Source organism: Terrapene carolina, unplaced genomic scaffold (assembly GCF_002925995.2).
Source record: "Terrapene carolina triunguis isolate 2854851 unplaced genomic scaffold, T_m_triunguis-2.0 Scaffold89, whole genome shotgun sequence".
NCBI lineage: Eukaryota > Metazoa > Chordata > Testudines > Emydidae > Terrapene > Terrapene triunguis.
Window position 1 is genome coordinate 21,519,075 of NW_020664440.1, and position 21,048 is coordinate 21,540,122.

Below are 21,048 nucleotides of genomic sequence, written 5' to 3' on the forward strand. Positions count from 1 at the left end.
ATCTAAACACATGACCTTTGTAGTTCGTGCAGACCATGCTGGCTTAGAAAATGAGACTCCAGTTCTGTGGCTCATACCTGTAACTCTTGATTAGTAGTGGATGATATAGCTTTTGTACCCCTGAAATGACCTTTCAAGCCTGAACTCTTTCAAAAACAATCTCTCTGTCTTATAAGGTTAGTTACTATGACAAGACCACCGTAGGCTTGAAGTCAGCCACCAGAACTGAAAAATGATCTTATAAAAACCGTATACAGTTATTTAAGAATTCCTGTAGGTACTTTTGCAAAAGCAATAGCAACCCCTTAGGAGATGTATTCTGTTCCTTACAAGCATCTGTACAAAGCCCAGAATCTACCCAGTGCCATATGCCTTCAGCTGCTGACATTTACTATGTGCGTGTTTAAACAAGAAGGGCTTTGGATAACTTTATAGTAAGAAAGAACGCATTCACAAAGGGTCCCATATTAGTCTCCATTTTTGTCTTTAGAGCAGAGGTGCACATTGTACAGCCCACGAAGCCCTCAAATATGTGCCAGCTCTTGGGCTTGTTTTGTGAAGCTTTCTGCAAAATAATATATGCAGCGCTCTGGCTAACTCTCTCACCACTCATGAACAGATCCTCCCATCTCTGGCCACCAGCTCCTTACTTGAAATTCCCTTTGGTTGTAGCAACTATACCTTTTGTTACACCTATTTTTGATATGCATTGGCTTCTGGAAACCTCTCTACATGGATCAGGAGGACAGGAACTGGTCCCAGAGTAAACCAGGAACATGGATGGGTAACCGGAGGACAGCACTCTATTTGGTGGGTCTGATGTGGATTCCCTGGAAGTGTGAGGGCTTAAGACAACTACTGCCCTCTCTTTTTAAAGCTGTAGCGGTAGGAAAGAGCTTATCCAACCACAAGTTTTTATTGGTGGTAAATTCAGGCAACAAGCAATCTCTGTTTGTTGATCAAGGATGATTGTATTATATTTTGTAAGTTTTAATACATCTTTAGAGAAATTTGGGGCAATGTGACCCTATGTTTTGCAAAGTTGAGCTGTCCCTGGGTACCTAGAAACTTCATATAAATCAATTTCTGAGTGTAAGGCTCTCAGGCAGTTCCCTGTTTGTGACTTCCAGCTGATAAACCATCTGGACTGGCATCCCTGGAAAACAGTGGTGGGATCCTTGAACTGTAGTGAGAGTTCCTGTACTTTTCAAAGTGTTGTCTAACCAAAGCTCTGGTATCCGTTTTGGTACATGATTTGAATTGCTTTACAGAGGGTTTCTTCATGAGTAATTCATGCACTCCAGTCCCCCCTCCCTTTAACATTGGCTTCTGAAAGATTCCATATCCTGCAAAACATCTTCCTCACCAACCCCACCACCTCCCCCCAACGTACCTACCAAAATCCTGTATAACTCATAGCATCTCCCCAGGTGTTACTGTATATGAAAACAGAGAATCATTTAGTGTTTTTTGAAGAAGGATTCTTAACAAAGAAAAATGAGGGTGGGTTGGTGAGAGGGGGAAGTTTCATACTCGCTGCATGAAATAGACAATATTTCCTGAAACAGGAGATACTAACCTCAAAGAATTTAAAATAAAACATTCATTTTATTATTTTTTGAAAAGGAGAGAAAAAATAGTAGAATAGTCAGTCTTTTTATTCTAAGGGCAGATGAAATTGATTAAACCTTAAAAACTCGCCTCAGTCCACCCGGTTTATTAATTGAAGAATTTCCTCTTCCCCAGAATGGGAAGTGCACATTAAAACAGAGCTTTGCCCCTGAGTAGCAATGATACTTGAGAACGGCATATTTTCTGCAATCCTATTTTCTCTTCTATGCTAGAGGAAATCCTAACATGGTAAAAAGCATATTTAAAAAAAATATGTTTAAGGAAGTCCGCTTTCATTTCCTTGTAAGCATGAAATCAAATTATAGCCCATGGCCTACAATTATTTTATTTCAGCATTTCAAATTCCATTTTCTGCTTCCTTTCGTTGCCTGTGAACAGGAGTTGTACTGTTTGCGCAAAGTCAGCTAAAAAGATTACCACAAACAGAAAAAAGGATACAGTAGCTTAAAGAAGCATGGAGTCAGAATCCATACTTATGCTCTGTGCTCACGTGGCATGCAAAATCTCATCACTAGTTCACACTCGGACCCAGCCCCTTTTCCTTTTTCCCCCCTCCCCAGGAGATTAGTGCAGATTAGTGACATTTTTACTGTTTGGAGCCAAGTCATCTGCAGCTTTACATTGATAGAGATTGTAGCAAAAATCTGATTTGGTGCCATATTAAGTTGCTGCCTGCCAAAATAAAATAAAATAAACCTCTAATTTTCTTGTTTTTCACCTATTTGGGGGGGAAAAAAAGCTCAGATTTTCCCTATTAGTAGCTGGAAATACTTTTTGGTTCACCCTTTTCACCCATACTAAAATTGCAAGTCAGGTTAGTGCCTAGAGTTTATAATCCAATTGTTCTAAAAATGTGTACTGTGTATGTAATAAAATGGTAATCAACTCTTGGAATTGAGAGGTTAAAAAGAAAGGCCTAAATCAGTGGTTCTCAAACTTTTGTACTGGTGACCCCTTTCACATAGCAAGTCTCTGAGTGTGACCCCCCCCCTTATAAATTAAAAACACTTTTTAAATATATTTAACACCATTATAAATGCTGGAGGTGAAGCGGGGTTTGGGGTGGAGGTTGACTGCTCGCAACACCCTATGTAATAACCTCGCGACCCCCTGAAGGGTCCTGACCCCCAGTTTGAGAACCCCTGGCCTAAATGATTTTTCTAGACATAACCCTGCCCTTGCTACCCTATTTAGAATGACATACAACTGACGTGCAATGGAGAGAATTGACTTTCTTAGGTCCTGATCCCACAATTAGTTGTGCATGAGTGAAGAGCTGTGTCTTTACAGAACCCCATTGATTTCATTGGGGTCTTTGAGTAGGCACCATCAGCATGCAATGAACTGTATGATCAGAGCCTTAATCTGTGAGTTTGTTTATATGGAGATCCATAACAGCGTATGTGGTCAAAACCTGGATGGATTTGCTTCTTGTGAGAGAGGGGCTTTTCCCTCGGTATTGCAAGAGACGTCATAAAGACTGATCCATGGGTTGTGTGCACATAACAGAGACTGTTTACCATAGACTGGATCTTTGCAGTATTCTACAACAAATGTGTATGTAAGAAATTTAGTTTTATTTCTGCTCTAGCACCTTTGCCTAGGAATGCAAAGCACCAGTATACAGGAGTTGTAGGGACTAGACTTCAGCCTTCCACTTTCTTTACACTACAATACAAAAAATCAACAACACATTGTTTAGTTATAGTAAGGTTGGAATCAAGTCCAGTGTATTATTTTAAAACTTACTTAATTAGTTTAAAAATGTGTTTTATTGGGGGTGGATTCTGCTGGCTGCCAGGTTAAATTACTATTTAATTCTATTTCTTTTCTGGTTTCTTGTGTTTAGAACCCTGAATGGGATTTCCTTTTTATTCATAGTATACATCCAAAGAAATTACAATAAACAAAATAAATTAATAGAGAAATAGGAAGAGAGAAATTCAGTTTGGTTTTTAAGATCACTAATCTTTTAAAAAAAATCTAAAAAACACAAGATTTTTTGGAGACAATGTCATTTTTAAAAGTAGGTCATGTATTTGGCTTACTAACCTTGACATTGTCCCGTTAAGAGACATACATGACATAGAGTTGCTTCTGTCTGATATGGGCTAAGCACGTCTTCTACCAGCTCAGCTAGTGGAATTTTTATTGTGGTTTACCAAGTAATGCTGCAGCCTATAGATCATCATGAGGATGTCTTTCTGGTAAGGCATTGAAATACTATCATGATGGGAAAGATATAAGAACTAGACAGATGGGAGTCTTAGCTTAGGTAATGTGTGGGATGCACAAATAAATCAAGTTATTAGATAAAGGTCTCTGCTGACTTGTGGAGTCCACTCTACTATCTGGTCTCTAGTTGACTGGACACACACACTGTTGGCTTCAGGGTCTCCCTGGCTGATATCTTTGGCTAAGTACTCATTCTACAAGCTCCAAGCAATGGCAGTCATAAATTATTACTTTTTTTTGCCATCTATTCAGGTTTCCCCAAAGTTCTAAAGTAACTTTACTTTGCTAAGGATGGCTTGGACTTGGGTTTTTAAAGTGGGGATCAGATAATTTTTATCCCTAACTGAAGTCCTCATTTTAAGAGCATCTTTAAATAGTTAGTCTCCTGTCAATCTGCTGATTATAGATGAATGCTGTTGCCTCCAAATTTAGTTTCCACTGTTTTATTATTTTTCCTCTCTGATACTTTGTTGTTAGCCTAGTTGCTTTTTCTCATTTCTGGCTGTCATCACAGAGACCTTTTTCACTAGTTATCTTCATTGTCAGTGATTTTTCCTGACTTAGTAAATGTCTGTTGCTTTATTTTATTGTTCTCGTTTGTTCAGTTTCTTATCTTGCAACATAATTCCCATCTTTCGCCACCCTCCCCCCCCATGTCTTTAGGTGACAACTAGCTTCTGTTTCATTTTTCTTATTAGAGGGCCATGTCTTTGAGCGGTGTGTCATCACCAGAAGGATACACTCTAATAGTTGATTTACCATTTTCAGGCTAAGTGAGAAATTACTTCAGGAAGCCTTTTTGATATCTTTCTGAATGTGCTTCAGCATTTCTTTCAGAAAGTAATGGATGAAACAGTAAATGGAAGGCTGCATACTTGTTCTGGAGGAGAATCTCTTGATTTCTTCGGCTTAATTTTATAATGGATACCCTCAGTATAGATGTAATAGTCACTGCTGCTTCCATATATGTGTCTCGGTCTTCTGCATGTATCTGCTTCATTCAGATTCGTTTAAAGTCCCATTTGCCTGCATATGTGGTTTTGAAAAACTCTCTGATCTCTTTTAGATCACTTCTCTGTGTAGGACAATATCCTCTGAAAAGCTAAAGCAGTTCAGTTACTCCTTATTCCTTTTCCCCACAGAGCCTGTGGAAGATGTTCTCTCAACAAATCATGCAGGTTTTGGGCAGGGCGGATTTGATTTAAATCAAAGTGATTTAAATCACTAGTCAGGAATACTTGATTTAATCATGGATTTCTACATAAAAGTGCATTCTTGTTAGTTGTTATAACCTTAATACATATTCTTCACAACTCAGAGATAGATGTAGGTTTCATTTTTAGAAGGTACACACTATACATTTTTAAAGTGATTTATTTTGAAAACTTTTCAGATTAGTTTTACAGCTCTATCAGAAAATGAATGATTGTTTGGTTATTTCATTTACCAAAGGTAATTGAAGCAGATATTTATGAAGTCATTGAGAGGTGAACTACAATTCAACAGGTTAATCATTAATATTTGGAGGATTTTCTTGCCATGCTGTATTAGGAGGAGAACATCACCAGACAGACATTTAAATGGTTTTATTTAACTAAAACAACAACGTTATGTATTCTGGATTTTTTTCTTCAACAGCAAACATGTAATATTTTATCAAAACAAGTATATGAATTTTTGAATTTAGTTAAACATTCAAGTTTTTTAAAATCAGGTTTGTTTTTGTTAAAAGTGTTTTTAACTAAAATAGTTAAATGAAATATTTAAAAAAAACCCACAAAAATTAAATCGACTGTGTCAGCCAGGTCAGCATGAGAAACTTAAAATATTGACTTCTGCAGCTAACTCAGTCGTCTTCACCTTCATTTTCCTGTTTGTTCATAATCTGGAAAAGAAAAAGAAGCTTTCCTGCTTTTTCAGGTCCCAAATGATTTCTCAATTTGGAATGAATGAGTCCAAAGGAAGAAAATAATCTTTCTACACCGGCAGAAGAAGCTTCTGCTGTTAAAAGTGAGATTATCACTTCAACAGTCTCTGAATCCAAGTGCTAAAGTGACTTCCACCAGTTCACTGGTGTGTCTTTCTTTAAAACATCATCAGCAAACATATATTTCTTGAATGGTTTACTCTTAGCTCTGAAATGTATTATAGTTGGCATTATGGAGGGATGGTTGCTGAATGTCCATGTCATAACCAACTCCTCTTCTTCAGCAGTTAAGGTTTGACCCTTGTAGAGAGTATTGAGAATATTTGCAAGAAAATGAGCTGGAGATAGTGCTTGTCCCATTCATTTTTTTAATACTTGTAATTTGACTGTCATTGCATATTTATCTTTTTAAGATCTTGCTCAGTTCCTTCCAAATTTCAACAGCATCAGCAATAAAACAGCTATTTCCCTGCATTTTGTTCAAGGCTACAGAAATAGGCTTCAGGGTACTCAGCATGTTTTCAACATTTCTCTTAAACCCAATGTTGAGAACTTTGGCTGTGACAGTGCCATCTGTTTAATGATTTTGTTCACAAACTGTCATCAGATTAGCCAGTTCTTGATATAGTGCTTGTTAAGGTTCCTTCCCCACTCTGAACTCTAGGGTACAGATGTGGGGACCTGCATGAGAACCTTTAAGTTTAACTACCAGCTTAGATTTGGTTTTGCTGCCACCACCCAAATTATTTGAGTTATTTGGGAAACTTTGTTTACCTCCCCCCCATAATATTTTTCTCTCAAGTACTATAACCCTTCCGTGGGTAGCCTTGAGAGACTTTTTTTTACCAATTTTTTGGTGAACACTGATCCAAACCCTTGGATCTTAAAACAAGGAGAAATTAACCATTCTCCTTCTTTTCTCCCACCAATTTCTGGTGAGTTTAGATTCAACCCCCTTGGATTTTAAAACAAGGAAAAATTAATTAGGTTTTTACAAAGAAGGCTTTTAATTAAAGAAAGAAAGGTAAAAATTATTTTTGTAAAATTAGGATGGAAAATAACTTTACAGGGTAATTAGATTTAAAGATCCCAAAGAAACCCCCTCTAGCCTTAGGTTTAAAATTACAGTAAACAGAGGTAAACCCTCTAGCAAAAGGAACATTTACAATGTGAGAAAACAAAGATAAACTAACACGCCTTGCCTGGCTGTTACTTACAAGTTTGAAATATGAGAGACTTGTTCAGAAAGATTTGGAGAGCATGGCTTGATGTCTGGTCCCTCTTAGTCCCAAGAGCGAACAACTCCAAAACAAAGAGCACAAACAAATGCCTTTTCCCCTTAAGATTTGAAAGTATCTTGTCCCCTTATTGGTCCTTTGGGTCAGGTGTCAGCCAGGTTACCTGAGCTTTTTAACCCTTTACAGGTAAAAGGATTTTGGTGTCTCTGGCCAGAAGGGATTTTATAGTATGGTACACAGGAGGGTTGTTACCCTTCCCTTTATAGTTATGACAGTGCTCAAAACAGTCCACTACTGTGTTCTATCGCACGTCTTGTGGGAGAGTTAGCTTGGTTCCTCCCACTTTTTTCACAGCAGCTGCTGCAAAGTGGTTGTTATGGAAGTATTTTGCAGTTTCAACAACAACAGTCTTTATTTCTGGAACACTGAAGTCTTTAGCTAGGAGGTGCATCAAATGAGCGCTGCAACCATATGTTATTATCTTGGGACTCTCTTCTAAATAATTTCTTCTCATCTTGGCTACATTTGCAGCATTGTCTGTGACCAAGCTGCGTACTAGACATTTGATTTTTTTTTCAGTTTGTTATAGCTTTTACTGCTGCTACTTGTAAGTATTCTGCTGTGTGTGCATTTCCTGATGTATCAATTGTTTCTATAAGGAAGACATTCCCTTCTTCTGTTGTCACACAAGCACATACAACAGGATCATTGTGAACATTGCTCCACCCATCAAGACTCAGGTTAACAATTTACCCTCTAGACCTTTTGCACACTGCTCAATTTCTCTTTCATACACTTTATCCAGCAATTTGCTTGTGACATCTGCTCTGTTGGGTGGACTGTATCCTGGTCTTAATCATACGGAAAGGAGAGTTTGTTGCATAAACAAACCGGGCAATTTTTTCATCAATTACCTCTTTTTGTAATCTGGTTCATATCACAAACTTATCTGTGGTTGTTCCTGGATGATGGAGATTTTTTTTTTCTTTTTGTTACAGGTGATATACTGTGGCTATGTGACATACATGATGTGACTGAAACACTATCATTGGCAGATAACTCTGAAACGGTAGAAAATGGTGGTGATTTTGAAGGTGGATAGTCTTCAGAATCCTGTATGTTGAGGATGGAGTCTCCTAAACAAAATAAGTCCATGTAGTTATTTAATTATTATCATACTGCTAATGTAGTATTACTCATTGCATTCACTGACATTCAGTACTACTTTAAAGGTGAAATAGTAAAAGGAAGATCTGCCTATTTCAGCTATTTATTTTTTTATCACAACTGCATCTAAAATGATAGTACCATAGAGTAATAACTATATTTTTTGCTCAAACATGAGAATTCAAGAATAGTCCAGAAGGAAGACAGGCAGTCCTTAAGAAAGAAGTATGAAATAAAAGTTTACCAACCTGAAGATCCTGCATGTTCAGACGTGTTCCTTTCATCATCTTCAACGCAGCTTCCTCCTGAGAGGGAACACTTCTCATGATGTTGTTTCATTGGGGCAACCAGGCCTTGCATTTCTTTGTTTCACCGTTTGCATTTTGCATGCATGTCTGTCTTACCCACAGGTAGAGGAACTACATTAAAATATTCCAAAACTGGGTCTCTTTTACGGCCTGCTGCCATTATAAGACTTCCCTTCTAGTGCGAGAATGATATGGTAAATCTCAAGTCAATGAAGGCAACACTCAGAAAGACCTCAAGACTTCTGGAATATGCTGTTCAAACAGTTTCACTTTTGTTTCTGCTGCCTGTCCCTCCCTTCTCACATTTATCTCCAGACTTCTTCTCCATGTCCAGATCTGTTCTGCCCTCAGCAATCTTCTATTCATTGAACTATTTGAAACTTTGCACTTTTAGAGAGAGGTAAGGGATGACTCTGTACACAAATTTGCAGAGGGACAATAGGGTTGAGCTCTGTTATTTCTCACCTCTATATATTATTTATTTAAAAACATTTTTGCTGTTAACAAGCATGTTATCTCTGGAGACACAAATCCACGGTTTGAGAACTGCAAAACTAAGCATCTCTGATGGTATCTCCTAGACTGAGCACTGAGTCTGATTGGGTAGATAGAAAGATTAACCTAAATAATCTATACAGAAGCCCCTGGAACCTCATAAAATTGGGGGTCTAATCCATGAACTATTGGAACTCATTTACAAAACTTTTCTTAAACATTACATGAATATATTGTCTCATACTATAGAATTAGAATTTATAATCCCTATTCCATGATGAGATATCTTTGAGCTATAATGTATCTTAATTAAAACTATCTTTAGATAGGGTTTTTCCTCAAAAAGCATTTGATCAAAAAAATCCTATTTAAATAAAAAAAAAATCCGATTTTTTTTTTAAATCATTGATTTTTATCCACCCTGGTTTTGGGTGAGATATCATCACCTTGTTTATTCCTGTAATTGTTTTTGATGTCCTTACTGCTATGGCAGTGATGATGTTTTCAATACCTGAATTAAAAGCTTTCTTCAAGTGAGATTATATACATAGTAGTACATTTATATAGGTTCATCCTTACTTGTTGTTTCCCTATTCCTGAAGTCCTGAGATATAGTAGAAAATAACATATAAATGTTTCAGTTCTTTTTGTTGACTGAAATTCAACATTGTGGTGAGTTGGTTGCTTGGTGTTTTGAAGACCATTTAACCTGTAAACATGAGGCTGTTAGTTTCTCACATCTCCTTTATTACCTGTAAGATATTTTTAAAACAATACTGAAATTCAGTGAGATTGCCTCTTTCCAGTATATGCTGTTAGTAGCTTTGCCATTTTTGCTCCAAGTGAGCTTCTGATTTTCATGAGGTGAAGTCTGGCTATTATCGTCACCTCCTGTGCATCTTAGCTGACTTTTCCAGATTACTCTACTCCAGTAGCTCTACAGCTATGATCCATGGATTGCAAGTGGTCTAAGTAGCCCTTCTACAGAATGAAACCAAAATTGAGAATTAAGAAGAGGAGGACTAGGGAATAGAGAAGAGAGGTGTGTCAGTGAGAAGATCTGTCCCTTTTGAAGTCATCCGAAGGGTGGGGAAAATTGGAAAACTACTGTTATTATTTATTTATTTACTATTTCATTAGTTATAATATGATAGTGCCCAATGGGCCCATCAGCCTTAGGAACCACATTGTGTTAAGGACTGTACAAAGACGTATGAAGCCATGGTCAATGCCTTGAGGAGTCTGCAGTCTAAATAAGTGTGTTGGAGCGGTCTTCATCTTCCCCTTTGTTCCATGATTGCAATGAAGATGTTGATGCTTGCCATTCTATCTAGGTACTCTGCCAAAATGTGTGAACTGTCCTTTGTTCACAGGATACCTTCTGTTATACATTATTACTATTATTATATAACATTATTTCTTTATTTTATTAATTGAGCCCAGTCAGCATGCTAAGCACTGTATAGAACATAGAGAAGGCAAGGTCCCTGCTCTAGAGAGCTGATAGTATAATGAGACTAACAAATCTTTACCATGAGTTTATAATTGTTTTTATCAGGAAGTCTTGGATCAATGTGTCATTTCTTGGATGCCCTATAGGAGCTGTCTCCTTGGGTTATTCACTTATCCCTCATCTCTCCTCTCCTCTCTCTCTGTGTTTCTTATCTTTACCTTTAAGTTGTTCCGAGTAAACATTCTGCGCCTGCTCCCCTTATCTGAACTGCTCTTGTCAATCATTTCATCATTATTATTGTTTGTTATTTGTATTGTTGTAGTGTCTAGGCATCCCAATTAGGGCTGTATTGTGCTAGGTGCTGCTCATGTATGCAATGCAAAGACAGTCCCTGTCCTAAAGAGCTTTATTGTGGCCACCTCTAGGATAAAGCTAGATATCAAGAAGTTAAAGTGCTGTTTATACTTACAGCATTCTCTAAACAGAAAAAAAATTGTGTGCATCTATCTCTGCACACAAAATTGTGTGCATTAAAATCTTATATAAAAATATTGTATACACGTGTGGACTTTGGACTCCTGGTTAGTTGCCTTTTGACCTTCTGTGATGCAAAGGTTGTGCAACAGGGACCTAATAAATTTCATCATTTAGATTTTTCCCAATAGTCAACCTAAACAATTCTTCTTGTACCTTGATGTTTACACCCTTCAGCTGTCATCTGGCCAACATTTACATATTTATTTTTCTTACTCCTTCCATGAAAATTGTTGGTTTATATTTGATGCAATTATTTTTATTTAATAATTTCATATTTTGACTTTGGTGCTGCTTGGTTTCTTAAATAAACCTCAGCAGAAACCCTAGTGATCCTTACATTTTAAGGGCTTCATATGTTAAAAAAATTGTCTGGAGGTGCTAATAGATGCATAAATATCACAATTAGTGGCATATGTAATGTTTGCTTATAATAAAGTTATTGAAAGAAACTGCAATAAAATGCCATTAAGGCTGCAACATAAATTAGCATTTGTATAGACACTGCACGTGAAGGCTGCAGTGCAATCTTTATCTTTTGTCAGTGGGCTTAGATATTGTAGAACATATGGTGTCAGATTAGCCACTGTTCTCAAAGGCAAGATTCTGATCTCAGTTACCCTGGTTTAAATCTGGACTAACTGAGATCAAAATTTGGCCTAGAGTGTCTCTCGAGACCCATATTTACCTTGTCATAGTAATTAGTTGGAAGAGGGTGAGCTAAAGCATACAGTGCATCCACCATTATGTTAATGGTTACATATCTTAAATATAATGATAGCTAATAATGTTAAAATCAGCCAAGAAGTTAAGGTTAATGGTTCATTCACATTCATTGAACAGGTATCAGCAATGTAGGAAGAGTATGTGTGCAATAAAGCTTAGTACAAAACATCCTTTCATTACAGTTGTAAAAACAAACCAACCTCCCCCTGCTGTGTGTGCTTAGAACTAGTGTTTTTAATTGTTCAAATATTAACTAATTTAAAATATTTTTACCTCACTTAAAGTACTGAGACTTGTTCACATTCAGAACTATCTATCTGCATACTTTTTCTTCTTATTAAATTTAAGCCATTTTGGTATGGAGTTTAGTGCCTCCAAGCCCCTTCCCGTTCCCTCAAAAATGCGGTTTAATGCTATTTTATAGTGTAATTAAAAACTGCTTAAAGGAGTAAAACAATTTCTGCAATAACAAAAACAGAAAATGCATTTGGAGGGATAACACATATGCTAAGCTTGCCTCATGCAATTTTTTAAATGATTGAGATACTGCATGAGAAAATGCTGTGCTAACTACAATGCTATGATAATGATCCTGCTGTAGCTTAAAAGGAGTCTTCGTGCAGTATTACAAGATGAAAAGCTTTGATAGGTTGAAAGTAGTCATTTATAACTGTTAATTTTTGCTGCTGCAATTCCCACCCACTCACTCACCCATGAAATCCACTCTCAGAATGATTTCCTATCCTGAGTTCATGGGAATTATAAACAAGTCTGTCTGCTTCCATGTGATGGCCTATGGTGAAGATTAAGCAAAAAAGTGGGGGTCGGGGGAGGAGAGAGAAAAGGAACAATTATGTCAATTTCTTAATAAAAGTTTCAGGAAAATATTAGAAGCAGTAGAAACTGTAATCCTGAGTACTGTAAATAATGATGCTAGATTTGTCACATTAGTTTCTTTTAGCATTTTGTTATTCTTGAAAGACGTTTTGTAGATCACTGCAACTCTCTACTAGTTCAGCTGTAGACCTTTACCTTGTTAGATTGAGCTTTGCTATATTAAGGTCCATTGCACATGGCTTTCTAGTGCTTCATTTACAACATGCTCCTCTGAAACAGCTTCTGAGTATGTGAGTGGCATTGATGCACATCTTTGTCTGTTTGCTGATCAGTTATGTGTATCGATATCCTAGCAGGAAAGAGATAGAAGGGTCCTGAATGTGTGCGTAGTATGGTCCAGAGCTGTCCAGCCATCAGAACCCTATCTGAAAACCAGTTTAGTCAATAATGGGAATCTTCACTTAATAATATTTAGAACTTGTGATAATACTACTAATAAAAATTGGAGGAAAAATGAGGCCATGAGAACTCTAGATAAATTTAGACTCCAAGTGAATTACATTCCTCTCGGTGAAGGAGTGGGGATGTGGGAAATCTGCCTGTATTTGTTCAGCTGTTGCAGAGATCTGAAGTGCACGTACTGTACATGCTTTAATTCAAGGCAGAATGACAATATACTGTGGTGTTTAATCAATTCCCTCAACGTCAGAAAAGTATATACATCACGTGACTTTAAAAACTTATTTTAATGTATTTAGAATTGATTAAAATGACCATTTGGCAGTTTCAATGTTAGTATTTTTGGAAAAGCACTTCCTTCTATGCCAAGTTTAGGACACCGGCAGAAGAGGACGAAGCTCAGCTCTCACTAATTAAAGGGCAGAATGTTTCCTAAATCTCCCTCTTGTTCTGAAGTATCCTGTTAATGCAGCTATTCCTGCACACCAGTCAAAAACTATTATCCAGTCTTACCATAGAGCACCGAAAACTATGTAACCATAATCTTTGTCAAATTATGTCACTCATTCAGCTTCCCCTCCTCTGCTTTTTTGCTTCTTAACATCCAAACACAAAACTATTATTGTCAGCATGTGGAAGAGGGAACAAACAAGTTTACTGTTCCAGCAGGGGTTATTTCTTCATCACCTTTTCATTCTTTTATGTTCTTACAGTGAATCCTGCACACCCCTCTTTTGGCTGATGTTTCCCAGAATGTTGTTCCATAAAGCTCCAAAGGAGATCTTGAAAAGGGAAAATTAACCTATTTGAAGGATCCCAGTTTATCCTTGTCACAGTTGTAATAGTTTTTGGCCATCACTGGTTTATTTGCTGGTGTTCTCCCTTCACACTTGCTTTGAACCTCTTTTATTCATTTTATAGACTAAGACCAAAATTTTCAAACCTGGGTACCTAAAGTTAGGCTTCTAAAGCCATACTTAAATACCTATGTAAAAGTGGTTTGATTTTCAAAGGTGCTGAGCACACATGCAGCTCCCTTGATATCACTGTTTAAATGTCCCAAGCCAGTATTTTTATTTCAAACCTTTAAAGATGTCATGAGGGGAAGGTGGCAGATATTTTTTTCTGCACTTTTAAATGAGTACTCTCAAGTATTTCTGAACTTTCCATTTGTTTGCACACACTTAGGAGCGTGAAACATTTTTTTCCTTAGTGGTTTTGTTCTGTGATGTTTACACTTAATTTTACTACTTTGTTTTTACTGTGATTCTTATGGAGCCTAGCCCATTGTGACTTCATTTTCTTCTTTATGCAACAGCACCCTTAAAAATGTTAATATAGCTCTGCAAAGAGAGTTTCAGCTCTTTGGTTTTGTCTTCAAACAAACAATGAAACATAGATTACAACCAAAAGAGGATACTGAGAAATAATCATGTTAGTAATTATGGCAAGATCTAATGAAGACTCAGCATTATACTCCTGCAGTAAAATGTGTTTACCTTTGCAGCAGCATGAAATGTCTAACCCCGTTGCCCTCACTGTGGTGTGTGACCCAATGTAAACAGTGTATATATGATCTCATTGTAGCATATTAATCTCGGTTTACAGTGTGTTACTGAATTAGTTGAGATGTATGTCTTATGTTTGTGCTAGAGCAAAGATCAGTTCTATAACAAATATATTGCCCAAGTCCTTAATGTGAGACTGTCACTGTGGTGCAAAAGGTAAACTTTTTAGTCTAACAACCTTGGATTTCTTTGTGTAATTATACTGGATCTTGCAATTCCTTGAGTTTTCAAATGGCATTGAACAAAAACATGCTTTCCATTTTCACCTTGGCTTCATGTTTTATTTGTGTGAGTGTATGTATCGCTACATTATGGACAGGGTTTACAGAAACACACTTTAGAAAGAGGGTCTCTAACTCTTTCATACAGGTATGATACTGACGTTGACTTCTCTTCCAGGTGCCCAGATTATTGATTTGATGATGCTCGTCATAGATGTGACCAAAGGGATGCAGACTCAGTCAGCAGAGTGCTTGGTGATTGGGCAAATTGCCTGCCAGAAGATGGTAGTAGTTCTGAACAAAATAGACCTTCTTCCAGAGGGGAAGAGACAAGCTGCCATTGAGAAGATGACGAAGAAAATGCAGAAGACTCTGGAAAATACAAAGTAAGTTACCAGAGATGTTCTTCTAATGTAAGAAAACTTTTATTGTACATCCACATACCTCTCAAAGATGCTTTCACATACACCTTGGTTAGATCAGACACAGGCATAAAGAGATCTCATGTATGGATGCATAGAAAAGGATAGAGGTGTATGTTGTCCTCCCCTCTCCCGCCCCAAGAAATTAAAACCCTATCTTAAATTTTGCATCTGACCCCTGAGCAAGATTTTTAAAAGTGACTTTTCATTGCTCTGATTTTTGGTGCCCAGTTTGAGACAACTCCAGAGGGTGGTTGCTCAAGTGCCTAGCATTGATCATAGCTAGTTGACATATTTTTAAATACAACTGTTTCTATCTACACTAGGTGCTAAGTGGTGTTTTAAAATGTGCCATTTAACATGTGTTAGTTGACACACCTCAGTTTTTCAGTGTAGACAAGAACTTTGTGAGTTCTGTGCTATTCTTTTGGGTTAATTTGCTGCACTTTCCCTGCTGTGTGCTCCAGCTGCTCACTGTGTTCATTAAAGATCTCATGGTGGCTGCTTTGTTCCTAAGGCCATGTCAACAATAAGGGGACCATAGCAGCATAGCTAATGTGCTGTAGCTATGCTGGCCTAACCCCATAGTGTCTACACTGCCACTTTCAGCACTAAAACTTTAGTTGTTTAAGGGTGTGAAAAAACACCTCCCTGAGTGGCAAAAGTGTTAGCGCTGAAAAGCGCCTGTATAGGCAGCGCTTTATCTCTGGGAGCCATACCACTGGTGATAAAGCTACTACCCCTCATTTGGGCGATAAAGCATGACTACGCTGCTGCGGCCGTGCTGTAACGTAGGCAGTGTAGACATACCTTCAGACTACAATGACAAAAGGGATTTTTCTGTTGCTGTAGGAACACAACCTTTGAGCAGACATGCCAAACCCGGAAAAAAAGCACAAAAATTGGGCTTGTTTTTGGCTTAATTGACTTGCGAGTTGCTTGTTGGCTAGTTTTTGCCTTGTAGCTTGTTGCATCTTTTTTTTTTTTTTTTTTTTTTATTGGCTCCCGGCAAGCAGGGGCAAGGTGGGGAGAGAGCCAGGGGTGCACAGCGGGCCCACCCACAGTCCCAGACTGCACGCCGGGGGGATCTAGTCACATAGAGTGTTGGGGTTCTTAGGGATTGGCTTGTTTCGGCCTTGTTTTGAAATGGGATTATCTTGATTTTTGGCTTATTGTGAAAGTTGGGGTGCCTATTTACCGCGTGAAAGTTGGCAACAGTGCCTTTGAGTGATGGTAGCTATGTTGATGGACGCATTCATCTGTTGACCTAGTTGCATCTACAGTGGGGTCAGGTCGGCATAACTACGTTGCTCAGATGTGTGGATTTTTCACACCCCTGAGCACCATAAGCTACCTTGCCCTAAATTTTAATTGTAGAGTCGTCTTCAGTGTAATGCTGTGAGAAACAAACCAGAATTAAGGTAGTTAATCAATTTAAAGGCTCTCTTTGAATTCAGCTCAGATAAAACAACGGAGGTAAAATCTCCTGGTTTAAAAAAAAAATCTGCCCTTTGGCTTATGGGGTTGTAACACTTTCTGCAGTCCGGGAATCTTGTCAGCTGCAGAGAGAGGAATGAGAAGTTAGGGTCTTTCCTGAATTGAAGGTGAGAAGTGTGATTGGTCTTAATGGGAAAAGAACAGTGTGATGGATGGCTTAAATGAGAATATGGAAGATGTGTTTGAGATTGGGATTATCAGTTTGGTACAATAAAAATAATACTTTTGAATTAAGTAACATATGTTGAGTGTTTTGTAGCCTCTCAACTCCCCTAGGGGCAAGGCTGCAAGGTACTATCTCCTTTTTATAGATAAGGAAATTGAAGCACAGATGGCTGAAGTGTTTTGTCCAAGGTCATGCTGTGGAAAGAATTCTGACTCATACTTACCTAGCTGCTAAATCACATTTGTTCCCAATGGCAGGCATAAGAGCAGAAGTAGAGTGAGGATTTTAACAGTGCTAGAGGAGCCAGCAGAGCTTGGTTGTGTAAGTCGCCTCATATTTAACTTATTTTTGATAGTAGGATAGTGTCCCCGTTCAGCTGCGCAATCTGAAAATCAACCTCTCTGTTCTTTAGTCTGTTTCCTTTTGATCAGCACAGCATAGAGGTCACTAGAGTGAAGTTTCCTCTTGTGTATATAGTACAGAGACAAAATTCTGCAACTTGTGACTCTCCTTCATAGAGAGCAAATGAATATAAAGCAACTTGTTTTCCCCTGTCATGTAGATTGAGAAACTCTCCATTTTTATTACTTTTTATGGGTGCAGATACCTGTAACTTGGTCTGAGATTGCTTAAACTTTTTTAATCCCCATCTCTGATCACACCAAATATATATGAGGTTTTCTTAGCTGTGCCTTTTTGTTAATAAAATTCATTGATCAGATAAAATGATCACACTTACATGACTGGTGCATAAGAATTCAGATTTGTTATTCACAGCCGAAGTGGCCATCAGACTGCAAAAATGAACAACTTAAACCTAAAGGTTTAATTTTATCTCATAGTTTTTCTACAATTTTATTTACTTGCTAGAAAGGTTGACCCACTGCACATCTCTTATCTTGTAACAGAAATGAAAATAATATTTCAATTTTTACATATTTCTTATCTGAGAAACAGTTCTATTTGGTACAAATAAGTTAAATTTTGAGAAAGTAATGATTTATAATAGTTTATCTTCGCAAACTATTCAAATGCTAGCAAAATGACAAAATAAAGATTCATTTTATTTTGTCTGAATGGAGATCATTACTCCTGCATGGCATTCTGGTCATAGGTTAAAGTTTGAGAACATACTGCAAATAAAGAGGAAAAATTACTTTTCTAGTGACCTATTGTATGAGCGTCAACATCTAATTGTCTGTGGAGTTTGGTTGTGGTCAAACCTATATTCAGAAAGCTAAAATTATAAGTATATTGGAAGGAAACTAGAGTGTCTTTTCACAGAACTTCCCTGCACTGAATGCACATATACCCTCTTAACCCAATCCTTTCTTAAGAGCTGGGGAACACAAATAGGCCTTGCAGAGCATACTCTGAAAGTTGGCTGATTTGATCAAACTAAGGGGGAACTGAGTTCTAGAGTGAAACCTCTTGCCTGCAAATGCTCTCTCTCCACCCCCTTGCTATTTAAGAAAAGGTCCTCTCAGCTGATCTCAACTGCTCTGGTTTCCCCATGGAGATAGGTGGTCTTTCATAATGTTTTAGTTGAAGTCATTTGAACTACGGATCCCAGGGATGCTCATATATCAGATGTCTGTTGTCTTCCCCACCCATGCACAAAAAGATTCAGCATTCGGACATCAGATCTGTTGTTGGTGAATTTTTAAAAGGATTGCTGACCTGGGCTTGTCCTAAAGTGTCAACCCCACTGTGTAGCAGACATACTTAATTTCCTGACAGCCTCTTTCCCATCATCAACTCTGTGCTATCAAACACAGGCAATTTAAGCTGGTTTTGCGTTTCCAAATGACTCCTATTTATGGGACACCGCTGAGACCATTTGGCAGCCTGCTTTTCCTTACGTACTCATCTATAGTTCCTGGGGGAAACCTCAGTTACTAAAATATTGGTTCTGTCCATGCTATGGGTGAAGCCCTGTATCAACAACCAAATATAAAGTGTGGTTGCTAGTATGGTTGCAACTGTAGAGGGGACAGTGCTATAGGCCCTGACAGCAACATATTACAGCTGCTGCCACATGACTTCAGTGCAATGGAGAAAGAGAATAGGGATGGTAAGAGTAGCTCTGTCATCCTTCTGTGGGTTTGGTGCTTTCAGAATTTGGCCTCATTTACAGTTGACCGTTCTGCAGATTGGCACCTAAAATCAATCAAAGCAAAAATATTTCACACCAGAAAATCAAAATTAGTGTAGTTTTTTTGCCTGGGTTCCTTGTCCACACTAGCCTTTCTCTTTGTTTGGTGGAGACTAAGACACCACTTGCAATAAGTTATTTGTGGTGGAGTAAAGTAGTTCTAATAGGGTCCCCTTATATTTGAATGTATTTCTAAAAGCAGCATGCGACGCCTCTAGCTTATGTTACATGGGGTTCGTGTGGAAGGAATGAGACACCTGGTTCAGCATTAATTTGTTTATTGCCCAAAAGTGTTTGGATAAAAATAATTGAATTTCCAGAAGCTTTATGGTTAATGGCTGGAATTCTCAGTGCACATTTTTATCATCCTTTGTCCCTGGGAGCCTCAGGCTTATGGCAAATAAACAGAGAAAATACCTTGTATACTGGATTAGTGTTTGATAACTTCTGCAGAGGGAGCACATTTAGTGATCCTTCTCTCTTTATCAGTGAGCTGTCATTCCCCCCCCTAGTTCTTGCCTTTTGAGATGAAAATCTAAAAGTTTAAGTTGGGAGAGGAGGAGAGCAAAAGGAATCCCATTCACTCTGATTTTGTGACCTGTCTCTGTTGTACAGTAATTGAGTATTTGAGAACTGAACACTTACAGTATTTGAAGGTTTTTTCCTGCTCTTCTGCTTTTATCATCTTATTTTACTGGCCATTGTGACTGTGTGGGGGTTGTTTTGGCTTTTTAAAAAGACTCTAGCCTATTTAAGGTCCTGGTCCTTACAAAGGCAGGTTTTCATTTTGTTTCCTTTCAGAAGTTTTTAAAAAAAATTCATTGTCAAAATGAGTTATTAGATGAGATAAACCAATAGTTTGCATCTCACAAAAGGTATAATATTACAGATTCTTTCAGCTGCTAAAAAAATTACTATATATTACAGGGCTGAAGAATAAAATTGGTTACAAAAGGAAGTCTTAAACTCCAGGATTGAGTTGGATGACGTAGTGGTATTCTCTTAAGCTTTTCTCACTGGAGATGGCAAAACAAGGTGCCTGTTAAACAACCACTCACCTCTTCTTTCTGGTATGCTTTGATCACCAGTTAAATTGTTAACACTGTTGACATTTACATTATAATCATTAGGCTTCAGAGTTCACATCCCCTGATATGAGTAGAGGCAAATCTCAACACTATGGTTTCAGGGTGTCTGTAGACTCAGTCAGACATCACAGCGCTGTTTTATATCTGATTCACATTTTGAAGGTTGTCCTTGCAGTTATGACAGCTAGAGGATTTAAAAAAAAAATTTTTTTTTTTTTTAACGAAAGTTTACAATCTGGAGCACAAGATGGGAACCCTCCAGGAAAAAAGGTCCAGCTTACTGAGCCCTCTACAAGTGGGCCCAGTTGGACCCCTGCTTAAACTATAGCCTTCTGAGGCAAACTGTAATCTTATTACACCTCTACCCCGATATAACGCTGTCCTCGGGAGCCAAAAAATCTTACCGCGTTATAGGTGAAACTGCATTATATCGAACTTGCTTTGATCCACCGGAGTGCGCAGCCCCCCCCCCCCGGAGCGCTGCTTTACCGCGTTATATCCGAATTCGTGTTATATCGGGGTAGAGGTGTATTTATTCCCCAGAGAAGTCAGACCAGAAACTACAACAAAGAAAAATTAACAGTGTTAAAGGTTCAGTAGTAAATTCAGAGGCACAAATAGTACATTCTCAGAAGAAGTCTGAGGGAGGAATAGCTCAGTGGTTTGAGCATTGGCCTGCTAAACCCAGGGTTGTGAGTTCAATCCTTAAGGGGGCCATTTAGGGATCTGGGGAAAAAAATCTGTCAGGGATGATACTTGGTCCTGCTGTGAAGGCAGGGGACTGGACTTGATGACCTTTCAAGGTCCCTTCTAGTCCTATGATTCTATGATTCTCTTCTAAGTCAATAATTCATTATTGCAGAACTAGATAAATCAGTATCCAAGGCAATTTCCTCATGTGGATTGTCAGATTATTACCA

General features: G+C 38.0%; 1 protein-coding gene across 1 annotated transcript in view; it reads left to right on the plus strand.

Annotated features, from left to right (window-relative positions):
- The window catches only part of EEFSEC (eukaryotic elongation factor, selenocysteine-tRNA specific), a 175,127-nt gene that overhangs the window by 33,615 nt on the left and 120,464 nt on the right, over nucleotides 1-21,048 (plus strand). The window contains exon 2 of the mRNA XM_024220773.2: nucleotides 14,979-15,186. Coding sequence (XP_024076541.1) covers nucleotides 14,979-15,186 — 208 coding nt within the window. The remainder of the gene's footprint in view (nucleotides 1-14,978; nucleotides 15,187-21,048) is intronic.